Source organism: Phaseolus vulgaris, chromosome 3 (assembly GCF_051622355.1).
Source record: "Phaseolus vulgaris cultivar YP4 chromosome 3, ASM5162235v1, whole genome shotgun sequence".
Lineage (NCBI taxonomy): Eukaryota > Viridiplantae > Streptophyta > Magnoliopsida > Fabales > Fabaceae > Phaseolus > Phaseolus vulgaris.
Window position 1 is genome coordinate 31,970,148 of NC_143500.1, and position 20,150 is coordinate 31,990,297.

At 35.1% G+C, this 20,150-nt stretch overlaps 2 protein-coding genes across 2 annotated transcripts; both read left to right on the forward strand.

Annotated features, from left to right (window-relative positions):
- The first annotated feature begins 2,330 nt into the window (after positions 1 to 2,330).
- Positions 2,331 to 4,453, forward strand: LOC137807041 (uncharacterized). The gene is made up of 2 exons (XM_068607459.2): positions 2,331 to 2,991; positions 3,957 to 4,453. Exons 1-2 carry the CDS (start codon positions 2,416 to 2,418, stop codon positions 4,179 to 4,181), a joined length of 801 nt encoding a protein of 266 aa, XP_068463560.1. The 5' UTR covers positions 2,331 to 2,415; the 3' UTR covers positions 4,182 to 4,453.
- An 8,039-nt stretch (positions 4,454 to 12,492) lies between these two features.
- LOC137805528 (uncharacterized) lies at positions 12,493 to 13,053 on the forward strand. The gene has a single exon (XM_068605471.1). It carries the CDS (start codon positions 12,493 to 12,495, stop codon positions 13,051 to 13,053), a length of 561 nt encoding a protein of 186 aa, XP_068461572.1.
- The last annotated feature ends 7,097 nt before the right edge of the window (positions 13,054 to 20,150 follow it).

The following is a 20,150-nucleotide window of genomic DNA, read 5'->3' on the forward strand; positions in this document are numbered from 1 at the left end:
ATGATATTTTATTATTCAACAAAACTTATGTACACCAATTTCATATATATTCTTGTTTTTTTTATTAAATTTTTGCTTGTCATCACACTTTGATGTCATTTTACGTTAATATTTTTATTAAGACTCTTATTGTAAATAAAAAAAATGGAGGTGGTGAAAGAGAAAATAGAAAAAAATAATGAGTATAAAAATAAGTTATTTGGTTGGAAAGAAATGTGTGAGAAATATAATAAGTATAGAAATAATTTAATTAAATAGAATATAAAAATAATATTTTTATTTGTTCGTCTATTATCATCATCATCATCATTATTATTATTATTATTATTATTATTATTATTATTATTATTATTATTATTATTATTATTATTATAATAAGTTAAAACTATAAAAAAAAAATTCTATAATCGATTATAGCATGATTGTAATAGAATATATTAAAGTCATAACTGACCTTTTTTTAATAGATGAAAAATATGAATAATATAGCCAATATAATCGATTATATATAGTCAATCATGTTATGATTTAATAGTGGTTTTTATGCATTCATTTCTTTTAAGTGCGAAAAGTTTGAATTGTGAGTCTCTTTTTCTTTATGTTTCGTGTAACTTATTATTATTTATGTTAAAAGTGAAGTGAGATTGAGATACATAGGTGACACATTATAGATAAAATTGTTTTTTTTTTTTCTTATTTGTTCAATAATTATAACACCATATCATAATATTTTCAATTTAATATTTAAACTTAACCGCTTGTTGTTATTTTAATTTTTAAAAGTACTTTAAATTTTAAATTAAATCCAACATTGCATATAAATTATTAACCTAACGTAGTCGTTTTATTTATAATATTTGTTATTGTCTTTTTTACATAAGTTTATGATTTATCTTCATGTTCGATAAAAAAAAATGATTGTTATACGTAAAAAATACTACAATAAGCTTTTGCAGTGTTTTACCTTTTTTTTCATCATCTAAAATATTGACAAAAATCATAAGTGAAAAGCATGATTTATATAAAGAAAACAAATGTAAGTGACACATCAACAAATCACAGTCATGTGTGTCACGTGCTACTGAAATGTGCGAATCCTGGATTAGGGTTTCCTTTTCCGGATCATTCATTCGGATTCCAGTTTTCTATCCGCCCGAACTTGTTCATATTTTAATTCAATTTTCAGCTTGTTGGACCTTTATTTATCTTAATAAGGCTCCATTGTATAATTTCCTTTATCCACTTCCATACCTTCCACCTTCACCTCCATATTGATGGTAAAAAGGTTAATTTTAAACTTTTAAAAAAATTTAAATAAATTTAAATGAAGTATAATTTCATTTTATTTTTTTTAATAATCTCTGCACCCCTGCATCCCATATTTCTTTTTTAGCCGCAACACTTTAGTTTGAGAGATTAGTTTCATCATTTGATAAGAAGATTCGTTGTATTTAATATTTTCATAATATTTGTTTTAGCTTTTACTCCATTCTAACATCTTGTATCTTTTTATGAAAAAAAAATAAGCAAACAAAAACACTGTTAGCACCGATAAAATCACCATGCAAGAAGAATATATGGAGTACACAGATAAATTGTCTTTCTTTTCACGTCTTTATATTTTAAAAAATTTATATTTTTTGGAGTTTTTTTAGACTTGTAATCTAAAAATATTGCATATTAATTCATCTAAAGATTAACACTTAGCTTCCGGATAAATAAATCCATAAGGCAAAAGAAATCATTCTATATCCATAAATCCGAAAAACATTTAACAATTCTAGATATGTATATTCGGAACCTATAACACCATTCAGGATATGTATATTCGGAATGCATAACACAATTTCGGCTAATCGTATTCGTAAGCCACTTTTCACCTACGCATATCGCCGTCCAGAAGCTACAAAAACAAATGTTGTTGGCTTATAGATTTTCATATCCAGAGTTGAATATCTACTTCTGGATGTCTGCATCCGGAATGCGAAAACCAGGCTTTCAGATGACGATATCCAGGACCACCTCAGTTTAAACGAAATGCGAAAAACGACTTGAAATGTGTTCTTACCTCATTACCTTGGCAACCACACCTTACACCGAAAACATCATAGCAAAACCCCACTAAAACCTCCTCTTTTGCCGGTTAAAGCATCACCCAAAGAAAATCAAGTTACGTATGCAAATCACCATACACTATTTTTTAAAGTAAAGAAGAGAAGGGCAGAATGGAATTTCTAAAAATTCGTCGGTGCCAATCATAATTGATTGGGGTGCAGGAAGCAATTGCCAAAAAGGAAACCCTAACCTGGATTTGTTCATTTCAGTAGCACGTGACACACGTGACTGTGAAAATAGGAGTAGTGAGCGCCGCAAGGTGCAATCACACTATCTCCGCTGAAACGCAAATGCTTTTACATGGACCGTCCGATTGATTGCCACGTCATCAATCCGTGTGAATTCGTGTCTGAACGGCTAAGATCAGCACTGCAGAGCAACTGGGGGAAGCGAAGGGAAGAGGGTGGTAACTTGGGTGTTTTCTCCATTCTAGCGTGCTCGGTTTTCGATCAATTTTGGCTGAGCAAAGAATTTCGAAACGGTTTGCCAAGCGTGCTCTGCTTTCTGGATTCGAAGATGAAGGTCAATGAGGAATTGAGCGAGCAAGTTGAGGAGAACCAGATCACGCTTTTGAGTGAGGATGACCAAGAGTACAACTCCGACGATGAGCTAGACGACGCCGAAGATGATGAAGACGATGACGAAGATGATGACGACGATGATGACGACGACGACGGCAATGATGATGACGAGGATGACGATGAAGACGATGCTCCTGACGCCGGTAACGACGACGAAGATGACGAAGATGAAGAGGAAGGTGATGTCCAGCACGGTGCTGATCCTGGAGACGGCGACGGCGACGACGATGACGACGAAGATGACGACGACGACGACGACGATGATGAGGAGGAGGAGGAGGACCACGGTGAAGAGGTAGTTCTCTCTGATTTAATTTCTTAATCTTTAATTTTCTGAAATTGTTACAGTTTTTGTTTCGTCGCAATTATGGATCCTGGATTGTTTATTATATTATAACTTCCCCTGATTTGTTTCATTTCTCCCTTGAATTTATGTTTTCCCCAAATTTTATTGTGTTTCAAGCTGTGGTCTGGAAACTGAGGATTCTTCACTAACTTGTTCATTTAATCATTTACGGACCTTGCATCTTTCTGATTTTTCTTTTTCATTTAAATTTGTTTTAGAACAACCTTTTGCAGTGAAATTAGTTGTGTCGTATCGTTACTGCGTTCTATTTTCATATTTATCTCTATTGTGCTGGGACGGTCATAACATTTCCCTCCTGCAATGTCCTTTTCCCTTGCTTCATAAATACATGGATCAGTAGGTTTGTACTTATTGGAAAAAAGGAGGGGGGAAAGTTTATTATAGCTCCTATTTAATTTTAGACATCCATGAATGTTTCCTATACTTTATGTTTAACAATATATTAATATCATTACCTTTTATTGTTTGATCTTTGATAATTCCTTCATTTGTATTTTGATATGCTTGCGAATTTGTTCTTGTTGTCTTGTTTGATGCCAACCATATGGGGGAAACAATGAATCACGTTCACTAGGAATATGCATTGTTTAATCGTCCTGGGGTCCTTTATTGGCATTGTTTGAATCTCTTTATTTTTCCCCAATTTAGGCGTTATAGTTTTTTATGGGGGAGGGGATGGCTGAGAATCTACTTAATAGAATGAAGTGTTTGCTTAAAGAGCATGGTTCAAAACAAATTTTATTCTGAAGTAAAAATGAAAATGAAGAGGTGTGAAATAAATTTTAGTACTGTATCTATTGTGTTGCTCCATAGTCCATGCTTATCTTTTGCAATAATCTATAAACATAATTTTCTACTTTGCCATGGGCCTCCTGTGTTTGCATCACTTGTAGGAGGATTTGGGAACAGAGTACCTTATTCGCCCTTTAGGCACTGCTGAGGAGGAGGAAGCATCTAGTGATTTTGAACCAGAGGAGAATGGGGAGGAGGAAGATGAAGATGTTGATGACGAGAACGATGAGAAGGCTCAGGTTCCACCAAAACGGAAGAGGTCGGATAAAGATGGTTCAGACGACGATGATGGTGGAGAAGATGATGAGAGACCCTCTAAGCGGTAGAGCTGGGTCCCTTCTTTGCTAAAGGGCTTAAACCATAGGTTAACTTATCTCCCTTTGACCTTTAAAAGCACTTCAGAGAAAGGTTATGGGAATTGTTTTATTCTCTCTTGTATCATTATGGTGCGACATTATTAGACTTATTACTTTCAAATGCTTGGTGCATAGTCTATAGTGGGTTAAACATTCGGTAGAACAAATTTTGCACATTTGAATGTTTTTAAGTGCTTTGTATTACTGTATCTGTTGGTAAATTTCTTCTTTCTTTCACAAAACGTTTTTTCTTTTTAAAATCTATACTCATTGGTTTCTATTACATTTTGATGGGTGTTTCATGTATTAGATCTACTACTAACAGAAAATGGTGTTACCCTTTTTTTGGATACTAAAAATATGTTTTGACGAGTTTCAACTACAGGTTCGATTGGTGCTGCATTTGCTTTGTACCAACTTGATTTATCAATCAATCAATCCCAATGGAAGAGGGACTGTAGTTGAAACTATTCAGTTTTTGTTTTTAGAATCTAAGTTAAACTATTCATACGTACTTTTAGAATATTTTTTCAAGGTTCCATAAGATTACATGCCATAAAAGAAAAAAACTTGTTGAGTTATGGTAGGAGGGGGTAAACTTAAAACTGATGGTACTTGGTTTTCTAGAATCTTAGAAGGTGCCTGCTGTTAAAAAAGGTGTACGTGCCATAAGGTAAAATTCGTGCATAAAATTCAGAAATATATTTCAAAATAATGCACAATATTTTCACATTAAAATCCAGAATGTCGTTCCAAATTGTATAATAAAAAAATATAACCTATAGACAATTTAAACTTTAGACTTTTTCAGCTACATGAAGAAACGGTGAAGGAGGAATGAGTCTTACAGTAAGAGTAAAGAAGTTTGTTAAAATTATACTTCTTCAATAAATCTAATGGTAGAATTAAATTTAAATAATAAATTATGTTAACTTTTAATGAAAATAAAATTATTATAAAAAAATAGTGAAGTTTTTAAAAGTGCTTTTTGTATGAAAATTCTCTATAAGTATAAGAGTGATAATAACAACAGTAAGAATTCAATACAATTAATGCATCTTTTTTAGAATGATTAAATACTTGATTATAAATATCTATGCTATATTTTAACATAAGTTTTTTTAAATTATAACAGCATATATGAATTATCAAAAACAAGATTTGGAATTTTAACATACGCAAAGTTTATTAATATTTTTATATGTGATAACATCAAATCTACAAGTTTGCTAGATTAAAATAATATAGTTTTTTAATTGGAAAGTACTTATCATCCCTTAAATAAAAATATTTAATACTTTTAACTTCTGCACTGAATACACATGATAAAATGTAAGGACTTTGAATGATAATTTAAGTGTATGAAATAAATTAACTAAGCAGTAATTAAATTTAAAGCATGTATAATTTTTTGTCAATTTAATGCGTGTTTATAGTTTAAAGCACGTCTAAACTTTAGTCAATCTAGTACAGGTTTTTCAGTGATGTGTTTTTGGTTTTAATTTTCACTAGTGTGCTAATCGTGATTAAGTTGATGGAGTGAAAATATTAAAAAGTACGGGTGTAGATAACATGTATAGTTTAGGCTTTTAGTTAGTATTGATTATGGGCTGAAGATATAAGAAGAGCGAGAAATTCTTTCTGCACTCCTACATTTCGGTTCTGCACCCCATAATTCTGAAAATATCGAAATACCTTGGTTTTTTAATTTTAGGATGTTGAATTTGAAGACTTTCCGAATTAAAAAATACAAAAGTTAATATTTGTAATTTTTTCATCCTGAAATATATTTTTCAAATATAAATTTTACATTTTGAAATATATATTTTGTATTTAAGATTGTATAATCCAAAATTCAAATATTTTGGTTGGTAAAATATACCATGCGGATTTTTTTTTAGTATACATTCTAGACCTAATTTATAATATATTTTTTTTCAAATATATTCCTAGAAGATACTTCCAGAATCAAAATACATTTAAATCTATAATATGTTTCCAATTGTATAATCTGAAGTGTATATAAAAATATAATATATTTTGGATTCCAAATTTTGTCATATGAAAACTTTCTAATCACCTAATCTGAATTACAATAATATAAGCAAAATATATTTTACCAACCCCAAACCGATATAATCTCCAATGAAGAAGTGTGAAAGTGCTCTCCAACACAAACAAATCAAGAAAAGAGGAAGTGGGTGCGACTCCACTTACAGGGTGCAGATGAGAATATAAAGAGGGATGCTACATGATTTATTTGTTTTATTTTATTAAAGGGTAAAATAGTATTTGCACTACCCATTGGGCGAGTATAAGATGAATTTGCCAAGAATTTAGGGTTTAGTATCTGATCATTATAACTTTAATGTAAAATAATATAATTAAAGTTATAACTGAAATCGTATTATTTTTTACAACTTCAATGTATTATTTTATTATACTAAGAGTCAAATACGACTTTCACTATAAAATTGTTTACATGTTATTTAACTTTTTTTTTTTTATCAAAAATTATAATTTCTTAAAAAAAACAACTACTTTAGTGTAAAACTAAGAAATTTCACAAATTCCTTTTAATTCACACATCACTACTCGATTTCTTCTTGCCTTGGACATTCTTCTTCAGCCATTCTCTCTTCTTCCTTCTCCTCAATAAAATTCAGAACCAAATCTCATGTACCTCCTTTTGAAGTTCTCAACCTACAAGATAGTTAGAATAGTAGTTGAAGACATTAATAGGGAATTTTGCTTTCAGAAAATTCTTATTTTTTCCTCCTCTTCTCTATCCCATCAATATTCTCCATAGTAACTCACACACATAGAGTTGTGGCTTGAAGAGTTGGTTTGAATTTTTTGGTTGTTATTGAGTAAAAGTTTATTTTTAGAGTTGATCAAGGACTACGTTACTGTTGTGCTTCAGTATCTCCTCTTAAATTTAGTTTTCTTAGACCATAGAAGTAAGAGAAAGTAATTTTAAGTTGGATAAAAATCTCAATTTTAATTAAACCTTAATTTTGTACTATGAGAGTGTAATCGATTTAGCTTGTGAGGCCAATTTTCATTGGGTTAAAATTATAAAAATCGAGTGTATAAAATAATTAAATATCAATTAATTTAGAAATAAAAAATAATTATTTGTATTAATTAAGTTATATATTATTTTATAAATAAAAAATATTAATATTTAAAGTAGTCTTTATTATTAATAAAAAGAATATAAAATAATTTTTAAACTGATATATAACATTAGCTATTAAAAATTATTTTATAAATTTTTATTAATAGTAAAAATTATTTTAGATATCATTAAATTTTTAGTTTATAAAATTATATTTAATTTAATTAATATAATGATTAATTATTTTTATATCTAAATTAGTTGATATTTAATAATTTTTTATGTACTGTTGCATTATGGAAAATAATTATCTGTATGTGTATCAACTTAACATACTTGGTTGGTAGTTATTGAAGTGTATTGTTCAATTGTAAGACTTAATAATGTTTTTGAATGGTAATTTGTGTTTGTGAAATTCCATGTTGATTATTGATTTGGGTTTTGTCATCTTGCTGTTTATTAAATACATATATTTCAAAAAATAATTGATTTTGAATTTTTTTGTATTTTTTAAATATGTAGAAATTAAATTAAATTATATATATATATATATATATATATATATATATATATATATGATTATATTATTTAGGTTAGAGTTTGGTCAGTACGTTTAAACTCACCAAAATTGTATAGAAAAGTGATTAGATGATACAAATTAAAGTGGGTTTTATTTATGATCAAATGTTATTGTATAATCTATAAGAATGAATTAAATTGTTTAATATCGAAGTTTTAATTGATAATTACATTATTTTATGAAGTTTTTAATATGCGTTAGTTATACTATCTCGCTTAAGTAAGGTTTGTACAGAAAGCAATGTGATTATTTTGTTACTTAAACAACTTAATATTATTAATTAAGTGATTATTTGTATAATTTAAATGACAAATCATTATTCAAGTGAGTAGAGAATAAATAACAATCTTTAGTTTATGAGGAATATCATTAAAACTTATATATAACTTATGATTTTACAACTTTTTTAAGATTGAATATCCTTTACTGAATAGTTTTAGTCTTCTCTTCAATTTCGACGGTTCTTTTTGGATGTCCGAGAGGGTGAGATATCTATAAAGATACTCCGACACTTAAATTAGATGAGGTCAATTTAAGTGGTCTAGTTTAGAACTCAAAATAACATTACCTTTCACCTTGAGGGTCCCCTCTAATTTATACTATTCTAGTGAGCCTTATCCTGTCAGAAGGATTAAGGCAGCCCAATGAACACTTAATTATGCTTTGTAACCCCTAATCAGGATTAACGCTCTTAACCTGTAATTTGACGTGGATATTGCTTTTCACCGAGAGGCCGCTAGGCCGTCTAGGTAACGATCACTCAGACTTTCGATTTCCACTAGATAGAAGTTTTGATGATGAACACTTTGAAGAAATCCAGTAGGAATTTATCGTCATGACAGAGCTGTGCACTCTCAATTTGTCTCCAACTTGTTGAACAATGCTGATTGTGATTGAAGAGTAGACGCCTGACTCTCGTTAGTTTCTGACAGAACACTAGTTTTAACTAGGTAGAAGCTTTGTTGATGAGGAACACTTTAAAGAATTGCAGTAGGGTTTTATCGCCATGACATAGCCTACACTCTTCATTTGTCTCCAACTTGCTGAACAATGTTGATTGAAGACTAGACGTATGACTCTTGCTAGTTTTTAGCAAAACACCTTGCTAAAGTGATAAGTGATGTTTTCCTGTATTTAAAAGAAAATTTAGCTTGTTTAAATTATTCTTAAATAGTAAGATTATATATTGATTTTAATATATTATTGTGTAATTGTATTAAACTAGATTTTTAACCCGTGTACTGCACGGGAAAGGTATATTATTAATATATTAATAAGTAAATAAATTACAATGTAAATATTAATGTATAAAAACTATAATTAGTATATACAAATAAATAAATAAAAAATTAATATATTAAAATTAATATAAATAACACATTAATATAATATAATATAACATAAATAAATAAATTGTTCAAGTATAAAACAATTGGTGTAGATTTTGCAAAAAAATAAGTAATAACTAATCATAAACATTTATGTTAAAAAATATTCATTATAAAAGGTCAATAACTTGATTATAAATGATGAACAAAAATGCACGTTTCAAAAAAAAAAAAGGATTTGGGTGAAAAACACTTTAAATTATGCTACCACGCATGTTTATCATATAATTCTATTGCTTTCAAATATTGTCAAAATTTTCAATGTAAACAACATTTTCTGTCTTATTTGTTACATTTTCATCCACATCAAGAATCATCATTTTCAACCCTTTTTTCCTTGTAACTCTAGAAATAGCAACATACAACTTTCCATGAGTGAAACTGTGTTAGAATTATAGGGCTAAAACAAGAGGGGGTGAATTGTTTTTGAAAGATTTTCGCAAGTATTGAAGGTAGAGTGAAAGGCTATGAAGAATTAATCAATGGAAAATCTGTCCAGCCAAATACAAAATTGTTTTTAAGCATGATGCAGAAAATCAACCGGTTGTTTTTATGAAACAGTCGGTTGTTTTTATCAGCAGTTTATAAAAGCAGATTTAAAGCAATTTAAAGAGTGTAAGGATAAAGAGATTCACACATAATGTTTATACTGGTTCACTCAAAACTTGAGCTACATCCAGTCATCAGAAACCACTGAGAATTCACTATGTAATCAACTCTAGATTACAAGTTACACACACCAGAAGTGATGATCTTGAACCCCTCAAGAACACACACCACTCATTGGCAAAAACCACCCCAAGAATGTTTATCTTGATCCCCTCAAGAACACACAACAGTTCTTGGCAACACCAGTACGAAAATACAATTATTAAGAAGGAAGGGAATAGAATACACCTGGGTAAATCACAAGATCAAAGATCAGAATACAAAACCCAATCATATTCCATACTTGAGATGATCCAAAGCTCTTTGAAAACTATTTTTGATTGATCTCTTTTTCTTAGTCAATGCATAGGAGCGTAAAACCACATTTTTATGCTTCAATCAAATGGTTAAAATAGTTACAACAAAAGCCCAAAAGCAGTTGGAATCATTTAAAACAGAAAACCACTTAACAAAATTCTGTTAAGGTTTTCAGCAAAACAATTGGTTGATTTTTCGAAATAATCGATTGATTTTTATTTAACAGTGTACTGGTATGGACCGACCAGTCACTACCATGACTCGGTCTCCCTGACCGAGCTGACCGAAACCTCCACGAACGCCCAACCGACACACTCAATCCATTAACGCTCAAATCAAGGTCAGCGAAGCTAAACTACCATTAAGAATTAGGTAATGCAACCATAAGTGTGATCCATTCCACTAATCAGACCCAATAAGGTAAGCCCATTAAAATAATATAAATAACGCACATTCCAAGAAGATAGGTACGTCATTATTACTGTACACACCCGAGTGCCGAATACCTTCTTTACTGACTTGAGCGTCAGAGCGTCTTCTACAAGTACCTCCCCCATTTGGCATTTATCTGAGACTGAGAGCCGAAGGAGCAGAGCGAAGACCAGAATGATCACAATAAAGCTTTAGCAACCTGCCAGAAGAAAGGAAGAAGACAGAGCCTTCAATAGTTCTCTAGGTCCCTTCTCCCTAGCAGGAACAATTGGCGTCCACCGTGGGGCCGAGAGAAACTAGCTGAAGAAAGAAAGTAGATGGTATCAACCAGAAGCATGGAGAGGATGACTGAAGCCGATCAGGCAATGCTGCTGCTGTCTCTACGGAGAGAGATGACCGAGATAAAGAGGAAAACAAAAGAAGCTACCCAGAAGAATGAACAAGAGATGCAAGCTCTCTGAAGGGAGAATGAAGAGATGAAGAAGAAGATGATGGAGGGAGGACCTTCTGCTGGACCGACCAATGTTGTCGACAAATCCTACACCTCACCTCTCAACCCGATACCGTTGGAAGAGATAAGGGACAAGGTCTCCACCCACGAGATGGATGGCGAATCCCTTCTCAACAAGTCGGCTAGGATGACTGTCACGATGGACTCGGCCCGCCGACATCCTTTCACCAACACTATCGTTGAAGTTACACTACTGGACAAATGGAAGGGTTTCAACCGAGACCGATACGATGGGTCTACCGATTTGGATGAGCATATGAACTCTACACCTTGGATGATGCAGTGCTATGTCGAGTATTTCCTACATCGCTGAAGGGAGCAACCCTTAGCTGGTTTACGAAGCTCCTACCCAATTCCATTGATAGCTTCGCCACACTTGTGGTGAAGTTCGAGACCGAGTTTGCCACTAGCAGGCCACATCACCTGACCTCCATCGCCCTGGTGGGCATCCGCCAGGAGAAGGAAGAGTCACTGAGAACCTTTGTTGACAAATTCAACAAAGGGGCAATGAGCATTTAGAATCTCATCCCGGACGTTGCCATGCATCATATGTTGACAGCCCTGCGCCCAGGGCCTTTTGCTGATAATTTGTGCATGCAACCAACCACCAGCCTGGAAGAACTGAGGAAGAGAGCTGCTAAGTACATGCAGTTGGAAGAGCTAAGGGAGTTCCGCAACTAGGCCCGTGCCGAGGCCAACGGAGAGAAAAACAAGGAAGAGAAGGACCGCCAAGGCCGATCAGGTCAACGAGGAGGCAAGCGCAGAGATAACACAGATCGAGGAAGTCGTTTCTCAAGATACATCTCCTTATAGCTGAGAGGGGAAGAATCCTGGATGAGGCACTCAACGCTGAGTTGATCCCTCCTCCCAAGAAGATGGCCAGCCTAAACAATGACGACCGAAGGAAGTAGTGTCAATATCATCAAAACAGCGAACACTCCACTGAGGAGTGCCGGGCTTTGAAAGACAAAATTGAGGAACTCATTCAGGCCGGACACCTACGCCGATTCGTCAGAAATGACCAAGACATAGGGCACTCACCTCGCAGAGAAGGGCTCTCTAAAAGAAGAAGATCGCCTCCACGGGCCTGAGATGACCGAGACCACAGGGAAAACCGCCGGTCTCTGAGAGACGACCCTCCCGGGAGGCTGAAAGAAGAGGAAACCGAGAGGTTATCAACACCAAAGCCGACGACTTCGCCGATGGAGGGAGTACAAATAGTGCCTTGAAAGAAACACCTTCAGGCAGTACACCAGGTGAACACAGTAGCATTCCGACCAAGGATGTCGCCCATCACCTTTTCAGATGACAACTTCAAAGGCGTAGACTATGGGCAGGACAATCCCATGGTGATATCGGTCGATGTAGACCGATTTACAATCAGAAAGACCCTTGTAGACCAAGGAAGCTCAGTAGACATCCTCTACTGGAAAACGTTTAAAGCTATGAGAACACTCGAGGCCGAGATGGTGCCTTACGATGACCATGCAGTCAGTTTCTACGGCGAGAGGGTAGGGACCAAGGGCTACATTGAGCTCTACACCACCTTCGGTCAAGAGAAAAACTGCAAAACGATAAGAATTCGGTATTCGGTAATCGACTCCAATACCTCTTATAACATTTTCCTCGGACGACCGTTCATCTATCGGCTGTTGGCAATCGTATCGACACCTCACCTAGCAATGAAGTTCCCTTCGCCAACGGGGTATATTCTCACAGTTCATGTCAACCAGAAAGAGGCAAGAGAGTGCTATGCCGAAAGCCTCAGAGTGGAGCCTTTGAGGAATGATCTCTCTCCCAAGAGAAAATCCTCTCGAAAGTACTGCACATCCCGCGAAGCCTAATCGATGTCAGTAGAGCCAACCGTTGCGTTGGTAGACCTAGACCCCAGGGCGACCGAGGACAGGTTGGAGGCCATAGAAGAGCTGAGGTGAGTACTGCTTCTGGACGAAGAACGTAGTACCGCTGTGGGAGCAACCATGGCAGCAGTCGAGGCCGAGATAATGCATGCCACGCTAAAGAAGAATGTGGATCTGTTTGCGTGGACACCGTCCGACATGCGTGGTGTAAGCCTGGACATCAGTACTCACATGCAATCAGTGTTTAAGGAAGCACGACCAATCGCTTAGAAGAAGAGGGATTACGGCGATCAAAAACGCCTAGCAGCAATAGCATAAGCCGAGAAGCTCTTGTCGGTCGGGTTCATATGTGAAGCCTGATACACAACTTGGCTGGTCAACGTCGCCATGGTCACCAAGCCGAATGGTAATTGGAGGATGTGTGTCGACTACAGAAACCTCAACAACACCTGCCCGAAAGACTCTTACCCCTTACCGAACATCGGCCGCTTGGTAGATGGGGTGTCCTGTCATAAAATCCTAAGCTTCCTGGACACTTATTGTGGCTATAACCAGATAAGTACACACCCCAAGTACAAAGAGAAGACGATCGATGCCAATTACTACTATGAGGTCATGCCGTTAGGCCTCAAGAATGCAGGGGCGACCTACCAACACCTCATGGACAAAATCTTCCAATGACTGATCGGCCGGTGTGTAGAGGTATATGTGGATGATATCATGGTGAAGTCTGACTCTTTTAACCAGCATGTGGAAGACCTCGAGGAGGTGTTCAAAGCCCTCAGAGGGACCAATATGAAGCTCAACCCCGAGAAGTGCACATTCGGGGTTGAGGGAGGGAAATTCCTGGACTTTATGCTCACCCACAGGGGGATAGAGGCCAACCCCGACAAATGCCAAGCCATAGTCGACATGAGAAGTCCAAAGAACATCAAGGAGGTGCAACAACTCCCGGGGCATCTGACAACCCTCTCCAGGTTCGTCCCTCGACTGACCGATTGATCAAGGAGTGCCAAGAAATAGGTTGAACAGGATGAGAGGTATAGTAAGAAAGAAAGGAATAAGAAGAAGGGTGAAGGCGTAGAATGTCGCACAACAGGCAAAAGGCCTGGATGGATGCCCAGGTATTTGGATGAATCTGGGTGGGAGCCACATTGAGTGCCCAAAGGACGCCCATTGTGAACTTGTCAAAAGGAAGAGAAACATGTAAGTCTGAAAAGAGACAGGTATACATGTAAAAGAAGGGGGGACCAATACCTAGTCTCCCCAAGCAAACGCTCTCGGTAGATGAGCAAGGCACAACACTAAAGAAGCTAGAGTGCCCGCCTGCCTTAAAAACCGAACACTTATCCAGAAATTTGGAGACATATGCCTCGGTTGAGTAAGCAAACGAGATCCCAACAACCTTAGGGTCGACCCAGCTAAGATCACCAGAGGGACAACTCGTAGGAGAGAGCCCGACCGATCAACAACATTGGCCGAATCATCTCCCCTAACAATCTCTACCTGGAGCGGCACGTCGACCACCCTGACCGACAAAGAATCGGTGGTAGAGGACGAAGAAGAAAAAGAAGAAGAAGAAGAGGAAGAGGGACGAACAAGAGGAGGAGAAGGGGGATCAGAAGAGGAGGTAGACCGAGACAAGGTAGACATAACTAACCTTATACAAAGCCTAAGACAAAGCAGGAAGGCGAGAAGACACTCGGTTATTAGAGCAGGAGGCGAGAGAATGCTCGGTTATCTGGATACTCAAACAGAGAAATAGAACAGTACCGCGACACTGTTGGGACCACTATTTATAGGACCCAAGGAACTCAAAATACGAAACGTCGAAATGATCTCAACCGTTAGATCTCTCAGATCGAACGGTCCACAATGCTTCGCACCCAAAAAACCCATCATTAATGTGGGTCATGTCACGTCGCCTGAGGTCACGTCATACCTCGGGAAGTTCAACAGTCGCATGCCTAAAGGGAACCGATCGACACTCATCATCAAAGACTCAATGGATACACCTATCCTCGAGCCTGGGGGGAAAGCGTACTGGTATAGATCGACCAGTCACTACCATGACTCCCTCTACCTGATCAAGCTTACCGAAACCCCCATGAACAGCCAGGTCGATCGACACACTCAATCCATTAACGCTCAAACGAAGGTCAGTGAAGCCAAACTACCATTAAGAATTACGTAATGCAACCATAAGTGTGATCCATTCCACCAATCAGGCCTAATAAGGTAAGCCCATTAAAATATTATAAATAGCACACATTCCAAGAAGAGAGGTAGGTCATTATTACTGTACACACCCGAGTGCCGAATACCTTATTTACTGACTTGAGCGTCGGAGTGCCTTCTGCAGGTACCTTCCCCATTTGGCATTTATCTGAGACTGAGAGCCGAAGGAGCAGAGCGAAGACCAGAAGGATCACTGTAAAGCTTTAGCAACCCACTAGAAGAAAGGAAGAAGATGGAGCCTTCAATAGTTCTCTAGGTCCCATGTCCCTAGCATGAACAGTCAACATTAAAATCTACTGTGTCAAATAACCTGTTGTTTCGAAATTTTAACCTGTAGAAATTTGTTTGACAGCAAACGCAAAGACAAAGCTTTTCCAAATGATTTTGAAATACACTAAGTGTCAAACAACCTGTTGATTCAAAATTTCAACCTGTTGAAATTTGTTTGACATCAAAGGCAAAGACAAAGCTTTTCCAAATCATTTGGAAATCCACTAACTGTCAAACAACCTGTTGATTTGAAATTTCAACCTGTTCAAATTTTACTTTCTTCTAGAACACCCATCTTTTCAAAATGTTAAAGATTCAATTTTGCTTGGATCATCTTACGGAGTGAATTAACAAGTTTCAAACAACTAGACACACACACAACAACAACGTCTTCAAGTTTTCCACGTGGATTTAGAGACATCAAACCATCTTGTTCAACGAACTAGACGTGGAAGATATAAACCAACTTTGCTCAATGATTGACCTTGGCTTTTATTGATTGTCATTGTAGAACATAAATCTACTGGAAATTGTCTTCTCTGGAATTTAAATGGTATACCTGTATATGAAGGAATCAAATTCATTCTTGAAATGAAGATTTTATCACCAATATTTGATCCTGTTAGAACTACTGCACAAATAACATTTTTCTTCAAATCAATAACTTGCAACCTTGTTCCATTACAAAGACCATTGGCTTGATCAATATTTCTCAAAAGCATAATAGGCACGACAATTTTCAAATGAAGGTGATGATTTGGTATCCTTAAACATTTTATCTCATTTAAGAACTCAAACGTGAACCATTCACCTTCAGTTTCCTGATTTTCATCTAATTGGCAAGGTGTGTCCGAGCTAAGATAAGTTATTTCTTCAGCACTTAACAGAGATAAAATAAAATCATTCAGTTGAAGGACAAAGTATTGCTCCATCCTCAAAGTACCCAGGAGACGTCATGTCAGTCAACAAATTACGATAAACAAAAATTCACCAATGACAACAAAGGTGTTTTTGTGGCCTCAATTAATAGATCATGTGGGATTTCCACTACACACTCACCATTTTCATTCAAGCCAAATTCACCATCTCCAATTTTAAGGATCTAATAAGCAATTTCCTTGATATTGTTTGCACTCACATTAGATTTTGCATTGTTTAATCTCAAGTTCTGAGAAAGTTTCAAGACTTCACAACACCATATCTTGATCATTTTCTTATAACTAACAATATTTGCTTGAAATCATCTCCCAAAACAACAAGCTTTCCACCAAAAGGTTTTTGACTATTTTCTTTATTAACCGTTCTCATAACATCTCTCAAAGTTTTGTCAAAGGCTTCAAAACACATTTGATTCATCATCGGTGCTTCATCCCAAATAATCAATTTTGTTTCAATCAAAAGTCTAGCACGATGACTTCCTTGAGGTATATTGCAAGTTGATTCTTCATTTATTATAATAGGAATGCAAAATCTAGAATGCGGTGTCTTTCCTCCAAGTAACAGCAAAAAAGCAATTCCGTTTGAGACTACATTCAAAACAATCTTTCCTGTAGATCTAACTACAACAGACAATGTTCTCCACATGAAAGTTTTGCCAGTTCTACCATAACCATATAAAAAAAAAGAAATCACTTTTTTCAGAAACAACTGATGAAATGATCTCTTCATAAACATTTAATTGCTTAGTAGTGAGACATTTCAACAATGACGAATGCTCTCTTGCCATTTCATCTTTGTTATAGTTAAGTTCATCCATATTAAAACTTATTTTGAAACAAACATGAAACAGAAGGATGAAGTTGAGGCAAACAAACAAAGTCTTGTAATGAGTGCCCATTTGCCATTAATAACTCTTGTATTTTTAATAGGCAAAGATCATGTAGTTGCTTCTCCTCGAGCTGAAAACCTAACATTATTTTTCAAAATATGCATCACGTTCATAATTTTAGTGAAAATATGTAATTAATTATAGAATTTTATAAATTCAATACCTGGTAACTGCAACTCTTTTCTTTTCTGGTATAAGATAAATTCCAAGAAGCTTTCCAAACCACTTTTGGTTTGGACATTGTGTTCATGAACAATAATGAAACAAATAATCGTTTGAGTTCATGACCAGAAGCTAATTCACTTAATTCTTTTATTGCATCAATGAATTATGTTCTCTTTCAATAGTCCTAGTGCATAGCAAGCTTCTTCATATGTATTGAACGTTTGCTCGTTCACTGTCCTTATGCTAGCATAGTCAACACAACCCTTCTGAATAGTCAACAATATCCTCATGTAATAAAGTTCTCCACATCCAGATGGTACATAGGTTAGTCTACCAATGTTGTAACCTTGTTTCCTCGGTTTCCATTATCTCTGTTGAGCAATCCATACAAACTTGCTTGAAAATTAAGCATATGTCAAGTTCCTTCCATCAACATATTTTTTGTTTGCCTCAAACCAAGCTAGAAACATGGTCTGGATAGATTCATTATTTTGCAACAATTCATGAATATTATCATCATCTTTAAAAATAATTGGTTATTGCTTCGGAAAATGAAATGACAACCTTTGTACAGCTGACTATCTATGATGTATATCAAAACCAAAAGTTTGCCAAACAGCTTCACACTGAGATAAGTATCTATAATCATAATAATCTTTGATTTCGTCAACATTCGTTTTCTCTCCATCTTTTGTAGTACCATTGCTAATTTTCATTGTAGCCCTGTCAGGACCTTTGTTGAAATATTTGAAAAGATATTTGATAGAATTTGACTTATTGCAGTATTTTGTATTCACATGTGCTTGATACCTCATAAGAAGATGGGGACTATATGGAACAACATTTCTGTTATCCATTTGAATACCATTTTTTTCCACAAAATTTCCAGTATTGCGATGTTTATACATTGGATATCCATCTTCATCAATAGTAGTTACATCTGTAAACTTTTTCGGAAAGAATTTTGAACATTTACCTTGTTTCATGCATGGTGAATTCAATTTAGCGACTCCACATGGTCCATGTATCATGTAACTTGTAACAACTTTGAACAATTTCGGATACAAATTTGGGTGAGGTAATTCAGCAGATATGACATTGTCAATGTATGTTGCATTATGCAGCTTGTTTGATCCATCCAACCATAATAGTATATGATCATGTGATAAACCTTTTTTTTGAAATTCTATGGTGTACATGCTTGAAACAAAAGAAGTGAATATGCCAAATTAATTACGGGAGTTTCATACCGTTAACATTTGACTATAAATATATAATGTAATAACCTTCAGTTCTTTGACCAAAAATGTTATTCTTCTTGAAATCTGCCATCATTTCATCAAGTTTGACTTTGAAGACTCTGCAAACAATATTAGGTCTATCTGACAGACTAAATCCTTTTGGTCCAAGAACATCACGAATTTCAGGCCAATTGACATTGCATGTTATTGTTATGAACAAATCAGGATAACTAAATCTTTTACAAATGACCATAACATCTTGACAATTGTTGAACATGTAACACATTCCACCAGTAAAAGATGAAGGCAAAACAATCCGTCTACCAACACAAGAAGCATAAGTTTCTCCCCTATTAATTGCTTCTTGTAGGCCATTGAAAATTTTAGACCGAATTAATTTATGATTTGACCTGATGAAAGAAAAACGTGTGCTTTAATCATGGTATAACAATCCACCACAAATTGTTGAAACAGCCTACGTGCATGTACTATGTTACCAAACTCACAATTTCTTTATTGAATTCGAAATGCAATAAATTCCCTTAAGGAAACACAAATTATTTTTCTACTTTCACTACCACTGTGATGTTCCCTTATTGGAATATTTTCTTGATAACCATCTTCTCCATAGGGGAACATCAAAGGAATTGTAGTGGAATGAAAGCAATGTGTGTTTCAAGAAGCCTTGATAAATCACCACTGAACTTCTTCACATTTATATCTCTACCTTTGTCCATGTTTGTGAAATCTCCCACAATTAAAGCATCTATCTTATTTGATGACGGCATGTTGTACCTCTTGGATCTTTCAATCGCTTTCTAAATAATCGGAGTGTAAAATCTGATGGTGTATCCTGAAGAGTCAGATCTCTTACTCTTCAAAAGGATTTTTCAAGAACATTGTATTCATTAATCATCTTTATGAAATCACCAACCAAGGATTTGTCAAGTATAGATTTATTGTTATATGACCTAAAACCATATGCAACAATTTAACAATAAACAATGAGACCATTGGAACATTTAAATAACATTAAATACATAGATACTTACTTAAAATGGCTCATTATATTACTTAATTGATTCTCTGTATCATATATACAACTTTGCAAACTTGGGATTGGAACCTGCAACTGGTAACAAACTTCCAATACGATGATAATTTTGGCATTGAGTATGAACTGAGGAGGTCCACAACCATTATTCATAGAAGAATCAATCTTCCCACCTATTGAAGTAAACGAAACATACTGTTGTAAGTTCTAATGTTATTTAAGAAATCCTTGCTTCTAGGATCTTCACCATGTAATAAATTGTTTAGTAGTTCTGGAGGTCTTTGTA